The sequence below is a fragment of the Phytophthora cinnamomi genome (assembly GCF_018691715.1).
Source record: "Phytophthora cinnamomi strain GKB4 chromosome Unknown Contig14, whole genome shotgun sequence".
Lineage (NCBI taxonomy): Eukaryota > Oomycota > Peronosporomycetes > Peronosporales > Peronosporaceae > Phytophthora > Phytophthora cinnamomi.
The window spans coordinates 1,518,303-1,527,295 of NW_027150947.1; the positions used below are offsets into that span (position 1 = coordinate 1,518,303).

The window sequence follows — 8,993 nt, forward strand, 5'->3', positions numbered from 1 at the left end:
AGTGAGAACAAGGCACCGTCGAAGGGGTCTGCCAAGTCCGGCGCCGGGGACAAGTCGAAGGGCAAAGGCAAATAACTGAGTCAGCCAAGAGCGGTGAAAGCTGTTTGTATGTATGTGAGAAGGAAGTAGTTGATGGGCGGTGAGGTAGTCCGCGGCAAGTGCATTGTGGCGTAGATCCATGTAGCATGTAGCGTCGATAAAAAAAATCGGCAGTCGTAGCAATACGACCCCAATGGACGTTGTTTGAATCGTGAAGCTTATCCACGAGCACTCAACTTGAAGCCAACCATGTTGAAGTGGTACCGACACCATGCGTTTCCGCTCGACCGCTTCAGTACCGCGAGCACGCTCCTCAGCGCCTGCTGAACTGCACGCAGACCTAAGAATTCCCAGACATGCAGCGGTCCGAGGTCCTCTGCTGACCGTCTCGTACTTAAGTGCTTAAGCATGTGCCTAGTCGTACCGTATCCGTAGCAGCGCGTGAAACACAATGTGCTCTGGTTGAAGCTCGCCCCAAAATAAACCTAAAACTAAATCACCTTCTTTTCCGCCAATCAGCGGCGCGCTTCCCGCCCGCCCGCGCTCTTGTCAAACCAGTCAAGAAAACGCCGTGTCGGGCGCAAGTCTCAGCCTCCGCGTCTCCTGCCTCTTCCTCCTCTTCCTCCTCCTCCTCCTCCTCCTTCTCTCTCTCTCATGGCGACACGCGGCGCGCTGTGGCCGGCGCTGAACGACGAGGAGCTAGCGGCTTCCTCCTCCTCTTCTTCCTCTTCCTCTGCCACGCCGCAGCGCGTGCTGCTGCCCAGCACGTCGCACGCGCAACTTAGCGAGCTGTCGGCGTTCCTGGCGGCCTCTGCAGCAACTTCCGCGGCGCCGCAGACGCTGCTGGACGACCTGCTGCGCGACGAGAGCCACGAGGACGTGATGGGCGACGCCGCGTTCTTCTCGCTCCACGACGAGGCGCAGCGAGGCGTTGTGACACATCCAGCGCCCTCCAGCAGCTCCCGGCTGCTGCAGCTCGAGAGCAACTACGAGCGCAAGAAGAAGCGCGCCAAGATCAACCGCAAGGACCTGAACTCGCGCTTCCAGGAGCTCATGGACATCCTGCACCTCAAGGAGGACCGCAAGCTCAACCGCGCCAAGATCCTGGAGAAGACCATCGAGCACATTGAGAAGCTCACGGCAGAGCTCAACGCGCTCAAGGGCGGACACCAGCACACGGCGGGGAAGACGCCGCTGCTCCAGCAGCGGCAGCTCCACACGATGGCCGGACACCACAGCAGGGCAAGCTCAGCTGCTCAGGGCGGTGCGCCGCTTCTGCCGTACACGCCGTCGCAGTGGAGTGCTGCCGGCGTGGGGGCTGGCGGTGTCTCCCTTGCCCCCATGATGTGGGTGCCCTGCCCGGTGGTGACGTCGTCAGGGATGATGCTGAAGCGCGCTGCCCCTGTCCGGCCCGCTGATACGGCAAGCCGCAAGCGTGGACGAGTGGAAAGTATGGAAAGCACGGTTACGACCTCGTCGGAGGCCGAGAGCGGAGCTGAAGGAACGGATCTCGTGGCGGTGGAGACTGCTGTGGCTGCGAAGGAGACGTCGCTTTTCGTGTGGAGTGCACAGGAAATTCCAACTTTCCTGGCGTTCTGCGATGCGTGGACGCTGGTGACGGTGATGCGTACATCTCGGGAGCTGCGGAGTGCAGCTCGCGGCGAGAAGTTGTGGGAAGAACTGTGTCGCGAGCGCTGGCGCATTTCCCCGGAGATCAGCATTGCCCAGCCGCGCCAACAATGGCAGCAGTGGCATCAAGCTAACCTCATTCCGACGGATGTCACAGAGATTACGGTACGGCTAACTGGTTTTAGTTGGTATTGCACAAAGTATCATTTGGCTAACGCTGTTGGTGTATTTTTTGCTGTTAGTCTGGAGGAATTCAATTTGCTTCAGGTCGGGCAAACAACATCAGTGTGTGGGCTTCGCTCTCTCATCGTTCCAACGGACACACGACAAGAACTGTCTTGCTGAACGGCAAGGCCACGGTCATGCAAGTCGTGGAGCTGTTCATCATTGTGCAGAATCTCAGCCGTGCACGCGTCCGCTTGACGGATTGCATCTCCCTAGCTTCAAAATCGTCGACTGGCAAGAACAATGCACCTTTCGAGCCCTTTACCGCGGCGTCCGGTGCGCACTTGACGCCCCAGATTGTGGCGCTCAACGCAGATCATTGCGCGACGAAGGATTTGTCTGCAGTCGCGCTGCACCACGGCGATATCTGCGTGCTGAGCGTGTTTATGGCGTGCCCGGGACTTGACCTGGAAGATCAGTTCCTACAAAGGTACGGAAAACGATGCGTTCCTGCAAGACGATGGTCCTGACTAATGTTTTTTTTTATTTGCGAACGAGCAGGGCGGGCTCACTCAACATCCAGTTCGAGATGGACACACTCGGCAGCGATGTTAAGGAGCTCGTGAACGTCCGCGCTGCTTGCAAGGACCACAATGACTACGACCGAAGCCGAGAAAAGGCCATGGTAGGTCTGCGTCACGACACCAAGTAACACCCAAGGAAAGAAGACCCCAGGACGAATAGACACCAGACGACGAAGCGCTTCTCGTGCGAAGAGGGCCATCGTGGCGCGCAAGGCTCACCTCCCGTACCCCACCTGCCCCCACCCACGGCAGCAGGGCTACCGCACGGCGTGATCGTGGTCCACACACCCCGCCCGTCACCCCGTGCATCACATCCCTCGCCTCTCACCCGCAAATCCGGCAAAAGACGTCGCAGCTTCCTGTACGTTGCAGCCTCTTACCCCTCGCCGGATCAATGCACTTGTGATTCCGAGCGCGATCGGTTCCAGCTGACCCTTAGCCCCCCACCAACCCCACTACACGAAGAGCAACCAATACAGTCCACCACCGTCCACATCAACTTCAACGACCGTTACACTCCATGTACCCATCCCATAGGACCATCACTCACCACGTATCCATCTCATCCACTTAAGTTGCGCTTCAGTTGCGCATAATAACGGTCGGGACTCCCCCCCCCCCTCATTCATATCCGAGATAGCAGAGCGTAGAGCAGCGTAGAACGTCCTCCTCCTCCTCCTCCTGAGCGCCATGGGCATCCCGCGCTTCTACCGGTACATGTCGGAGCGGTACCCGCTGCTGAACCAGCCGATCTCGGACGTGTCGCTGCTGCCGCAGTTCGACGCCTTCTACCTCGACATGAACGGCATTGTGCACAACTGCACGCACGCGGACGCGGCGGACGACGCGCGCAACTCGCTGTCGCTGCAGGGCCAGCTGCACGGCATCTTCACGTACCTGGACCGCCTCATCTCGCACATCGTCAAGCCGCAGCGGCTCGTGTACATCGCCATCGACGGCGTGGCGCCGCGCGCCAAGCTCAACCAGCAGCGCTCGCGCCGCTTCCGCGCCGGGTTGGACCGGCAGCAGGCCGTGGAGAAGGAGCGGTACATGCAGATCAGGCTCGAGGACGAGAAGAACGGCGCGCGCGCGCGAGCATCCACGGCCGCCAGCAAGTTCGACTCGAACTGCATCACGCCCGGCACCGAGTTCCTCAGTACCTTATCGCAACATTTGGTGTACTTCGTGCGCCATAAGATGAAGACCGACCCGCTCTGGGCGCGGCTCGAGGTTTTTTTCAGCGGCAGTGAAGTGCCCGGAGAGGGCGAGCATAAGATTGTGGAGTTTATTCGCCATCGCAAGATGGCCCAAGGCTATGAGCCCAATATGCGCCACTGCATGTACGGCAGTGACGCGGACTTGATGCTGCTGGGCTTGATGACCCATGAGCCGCACTTTACGCTCGTGAGGGAGACGGTGGTCTGGGGCTCGCAACACAGGAAAGTTGCGGCCAAGCAGATCGAGGAGCAGCAGTGGCAGCTGGTGCACCTGAGTTTGTTCAGGGAGTACTTGATGATGGAGATGAAGGTGCAGTCGCCCCTGGATGGCGAACGCATGCTGGACGACTTTATTTTGTTGACGTTCCTGCTGGGAAATGATTTTATCCCGCACAGCCCGACGCTGGAGATCAGTGAAGATGCCATCCCGTTGTTGCTCAAGGTGTACAGGGAGCTGCTGGAGAACCATAAGGGGAGCTATCTCACGCTGAACGGCAAGATCACCAACATCAAGCTGCTGCAGGAGCTGTTCCAGATTATTGGCAACCAAGAGGAGGAGATTTTGATTAACCGTGCTATGGAGGAGAAGCGGCGCTCTGGACGACGAGGCGGACGACAGCAGGCCAAGCAACACGATGTTGATGAAGTGGAGGTGCAGAAGGCCATCATGGCACTGCGTGATGACGATGATGATGACCTCCCGCCGCCTTTAGTCGATGATGAAGATGAAGACGAGGAGGAAGCGGAGCGTGCGCTGCTAGAGGCGCTGGATGGACCGGAGGCGGCGAGATTTTCTCTTGAAAACGAGAAGGAAGACCGCGAAGTGCTGATGCTTGCTGGCAGCGAGAGCTTCCAGGATACAAAGTGGAATTACTACGAGCGCAAGTATGGCATCAAGCGAGGAAATGGCGACGCCGGAAACAAGGAGCTGGAACAAGTGAAAAAGTCGTACATGGAGGCATTGGTGTGGTGTCTTGCCTACTATTTCCAAGGCCCACAGTCGTGGGCGTGGTACTACCCCTATCACTACGCCCCCATGGTGTCGGATCTCACGGACATCGAGGACATGATTACAAATGTGAAGTTTGATGAAGATCCATCGATCGCTGGACCGCTACTGCCTTTTGAGCAACTCATGTCCAACCTGCCCGCCTCAAGCGCCAACCTCGTGCCTGAACCGTATCGGTTCCTCATGATGTCACCACTGTCGCCGATCAAGCACTTTTACCCTGAAACATTTGCAATTGATATGGAAGGTAAACGCAACGCGTGGGAGGGCGTGAATCTGTTGCCTTTCATCGATGTGGCGTTACTCAAGCAAGCCATTGCGCAGTACTGCCCTGACTCGCAGCTCACGGAAGCTGAGAGACGGCGAAATAAGTTGCAACACCTGCCTATTCGCATTGTTCGAGACCTGGATGTGCTGGACACTTTGAAATCCACTCTCCCTGGAGTTGTTGGCTTCCCCGATGTGCTGTACTGTAACACACGCGTGGAAGATTATGATCTTCCGCCGATTCCTGGAGGCGAGTTCAAGAGTAGGCTGATGGACGGTGTTGTTCTCCCTCTAGCTGGCTACCCGTCGCTTTACACAGTGCCTCTTGAGAGCACGCGCATTGCTAGTGTTGGGTTGAATTGCTTCGGTATGAGTTCGCGCAAGTCAAGCCTTATCCTGCAACTGCCACCCCCCGGAAAGTTGAACGACAAGAATGACGCTACCGCAGACGACATCAACCCCAGCGAGCTTCTGGGTACTACTGTTCTGGCGAACTGGCCGAATCTTCACGAGGTGCTTGTTGTGGGCATCAGTACGCTGTCCGGAGAATACCGTTTGAAGCAATCCACTCGCAAGCACAACAACCACGGTCGTAAGAGGAACGATGTTGTTTTTACGCCGTATGGCTCCGATGAGAAGAGTGCGTGGGCATATTATGCACAAACAGAGGTGGTAAAGCTGCTCTCAGGTCGCGGAATTCCTGGTAGTGGTGGTATTGACCTTGGTAAGACTGGAATCACTACGGTATTGCACGTGCTGCCCCTCCAAGGTATGGTGTCAAATCCGCTTACGGGTGCCATTGAGAAGAAATTCGGTGAGACTGAGGCGTTCGTGCCCGCGCAGCTCTCGGTGCGTAACCGGAAGCTGCTTGATGCGCGATTCGAAGAATCTGGCACTCTGCCTCTGAACGAGCGCTTCCCAGTTGATTCGAAGGCACTGATCACGCGCGGCAAGTGGCTAGGCTGCACTGCTATTGTGCGTTCACAAGACGAAGAGCAGCACACTGTGACCGTTCATGTGAACACAATTGACCAGGAGCCGCCGTTTGGCTACGTCATTGCCCAAAAGATCACGGACAAGTTTTTCCCGGGCTATTTGGTTGCCCAGAAGCTAGGGATCTCGGCCTCTACTTTGGGCCTGATAACCGGCAGCGTGATTATCAAGCCTAGCGGAACTGATGTCGGTCTGAACATTCGATACCGAAAAGAATTGCTGCTCCCCGGGTATTGCCGCCTCGTAAGCCGTGACAGCAGCAGCTCTAGTTCCAACGATGATGTCAACGTCTGGAGAAAGGGTGATATTGTAAAGATTGTTGGAAGCAGCGGCAATAACGAAGGCGGTGATTCGAACTCTGGTCCATCTCAAGCACGAAACGGAAGCTCTACAGCTTGGGAGTACACCGAGCGCGCTGTGCAGGTGATTGCAGGTTTTCAGAAGGAATTCCCCGAGGTCGTTCGAAACCTCAGCCGCCTACCGTTTGCAACAACTTACCAGGGCAAGGATGTATTCGGCATTGACGATGCGGAGCGTGTGGAGGTGAAGACTGAAGCAGTTAAACAATGGATTGAGCAGCAGCGCTTGGGAGCGAGCGAGCACTCCAAGCACATTCCTATCACCTCCGAGTATATTGCTGCGAACGCTGTCCGCGCCATGGAAGCTGCCGGAACTTTGCGTGCATCGGAGCGCGCCAAGGCTACTGAAGAGCAGAGACGTGCACCTGTTGTGGCCACGGTTACTGCCGCGGAGCTGTTCCGTCCTAACCCGCTGGTGAACCAGGATCTGACGGGACATGAAGTATCCCAGCGGTCGTCGAAGAACCTAGGAGCGCCTAACCTGGGTGACCGAGTGATCAATATCAGTGCCCGCGGAGTTCCTTTCGGCCACCGTGGCACGGTCGTCGCCACACACGTGAGTAGTCGGTGCGTGGAGGTGCTCTTCGATGAGAGCTTCACTGGTGGTGAGGCACTTTTCGGAACTACAAGCCTTGACCGCGGCAAGATCGTGGCCTGGAACAACTTGCTGTGCGTGTCGGTCCCGCCAGGTAGCAAGAACCATAACCACAATAGCCGCACAAAGCAGACGAAAAATGGAAGTGCGCGCCACAACAATGATGTGCCACAGCAACGGACGTCAGGCGGTGTTCCTATTATCAGTACCAACACCCGCGTGCCTAAGAAAATCCTCAAGGCAAAGGACAAGACTCCTGCGGCACCTCCAGGCCCTTTAGTTCCACCGCCAATTCCCAGTGCTATGCCTGCACCGCCGAACCCGGAGAAGATCCAACAGCTGATTCAAAAGTGGAGTTACGATGGCGAAGTTGCTACTCAAGGCGATGGAAAGGCAACAGCCCCGAAGCCGAAGTCGAAGTCGAAGGCGCCGAAGCCAGCAGCAGCACCGTCTTCACCAACTTCAGTGGCATCAACACCGGTAGCACCCGTGGCACCGACATCGACGTCAGAGCAGAAGTTGGCTCCTTCTGTCGCAGCACTGTTTTCGGCAGCCGAGGCTGCAACCCCGTCGCCCCCGGCACCTGCACCTGTGGATCCGCTGATGGGGCTGTTCCCTCACATGTATGATCAGTCTTCGGGTGCTCCATCGCTGCTGACGCCTCCTTTGCCGACTGGAACTCCGCAGTACGTGCCTCCGCCTCCTCCCGCTTACTATGGAGCGCAGCCGCCGCTGCCTGGTCAGCAGCCGCAGCTTTTCCTCATGCCTGACGGCTCCTATGCGCCGATGTACGCTCCACCGCCGCCTGGAACGTATGCTCCTCAGCAGCCGCAGCCTCCGATGCCGCCCAGTGAAGAAGAGTACCCCCCGCTTGGAGCTGTTGCCCCCACGAAGAGCGAGAAGAAGTCGACCGTCACTACGGAGACTCCGTCCGATGCTACTAAGACCAAGCGACACAGCCGAGGTGGCAAGGGCAAGAAGTCTACCACAACGATGGACGAAGGCAACACGGCATCAAGCACTCACGGAGCTCAAAAGAAGTGGATGCCGAAGCAGAACGGCGACGCCAAATCGAAGGGCCCTCAGCTACTGCTCCCATCGCAGGTCATGCGTCAGCAGAAGCCGCAGCAGTAACGCCACTTCATGAGGACCTGAGTTGCCACGAGACTATGCATCCTACACAAGAGGTTGACTAGACTATATACGTTCAAAAATATACTCAGCTAAGGCCCGCAAGCCCTTCCTCAGAACAGCGAATCCTCCACTATGATATACGAACGACAAGGCTCTCAAGGACGAGGCCCATTCATCCTCGAAGCGAAGAAGATTCTGCAGAGCAACGAAGCAATACCAACCGCTCGTCATGACTCAATCAATGAAGCGAGCTCCACCCTCCCACCATTTCTGCTTTGCATCGCCTAGGCAAACATGTCCGCAGTCAAGACAAGCGTCAACGCTGAGTCCGCTTCAGTTGCTGCAGTCAATGGCAGCAGCCAAAATCATGGAGCTGGTGCTGAATACGGGGAGGTGGCGAGCATAGAGCAATTGCCACGCGGGACGGCACTTCACGCTGCGCGCACTGCACTTATTAAGGAATCGTCTACTCGGGCATCTTCGTTGTCCAAGCAGCCCGCTGGAAATGGGATCGCCACTCCGGAGGTCAAGGTTGCACACAGTGAGTCGACATCAAGCAGTCTCAATAACAGTAGTCCCGAGGACACTTCGTCGGCGGCGGACAGTACGGTCTCGGAAGAAACGCCCAACAACGAGCCACCACGCAAAGCTTCTAATGGTGCTGACCTCGCAAGACGGGCAGCTCGTCGAGTCAATGTTTGGAAAAAGTCGGAACAGGAGCGTCGCGGTGAAGAAGAGCGCGCTCGGCAAGTCAAGCAAGAGCAAGAGAAGAAGCGCCAGAACCACGCAGCCCACGCCAAGCAGCGGCGTCGAGCGGAGATATACGCCCTCAACGCACTGTTAAGACAACTCCAGCAGGAGAAACTCGCAAGATACATCGCTGCACAAAAACAACTCCAGGAATTGCAACAACAGCAGCAGCAACACAAGGATCATTGCAAGGACGGTGGAAACCTCATGGAGACGACAGTGCTGGCTCAGGTCAGAGCTGTCGGCGTTTAA

The 8,993-nt window shown here is 56.9% G+C and overlaps 3 protein-coding genes across 3 annotated transcripts; all 3 read left to right on the forward strand.

Moving 5' to 3' along the window:
* Nucleotides 1-693: 693 nt before the first annotated feature.
* IUM83_01280 (M96 mating-specific protein family) lies at nucleotides 694-2,545 on the forward strand (the record flags this gene model as incomplete). The annotated part of the gene is made up of 3 exons (XM_067925123.1): nucleotides 694-1,833; nucleotides 1,911-2,323; nucleotides 2,395-2,545. 3 exons carry the CDS (start codon nucleotides 694-696, stop codon nucleotides 2,543-2,545), a joined length of 1,704 nt encoding a protein of 567 aa, XP_067797131.1.
* Nucleotides 2,546-3,107: 562 nt separating this feature from the next.
* Nucleotides 3,108-7,991, forward strand: IUM83_01281 (5'-3' exoribonuclease 1; the record flags this gene model as incomplete). The annotated part of the gene is made up of 1 exon (XM_067925124.1): nucleotides 3,108-7,991. One exon carries the CDS (start codon nucleotides 3,108-3,110, stop codon nucleotides 7,989-7,991), a length of 4,884 nt encoding a protein of 1,627 aa, XP_067797585.1.
* A 294-nt stretch (nucleotides 7,992-8,285) lies between these two features.
* IUM83_01282 (uncharacterized protein) lies at nucleotides 8,286-8,993 on the forward strand (the record flags this gene model as incomplete). The annotated part of the gene is made up of 1 exon (XM_067925125.1): nucleotides 8,286-8,993. The coding sequence occupies one exon, from the start codon at nucleotides 8,286-8,288 to the stop codon at nucleotides 8,991-8,993; it is 708 nt and encodes a 235-aa protein (XP_067797283.1).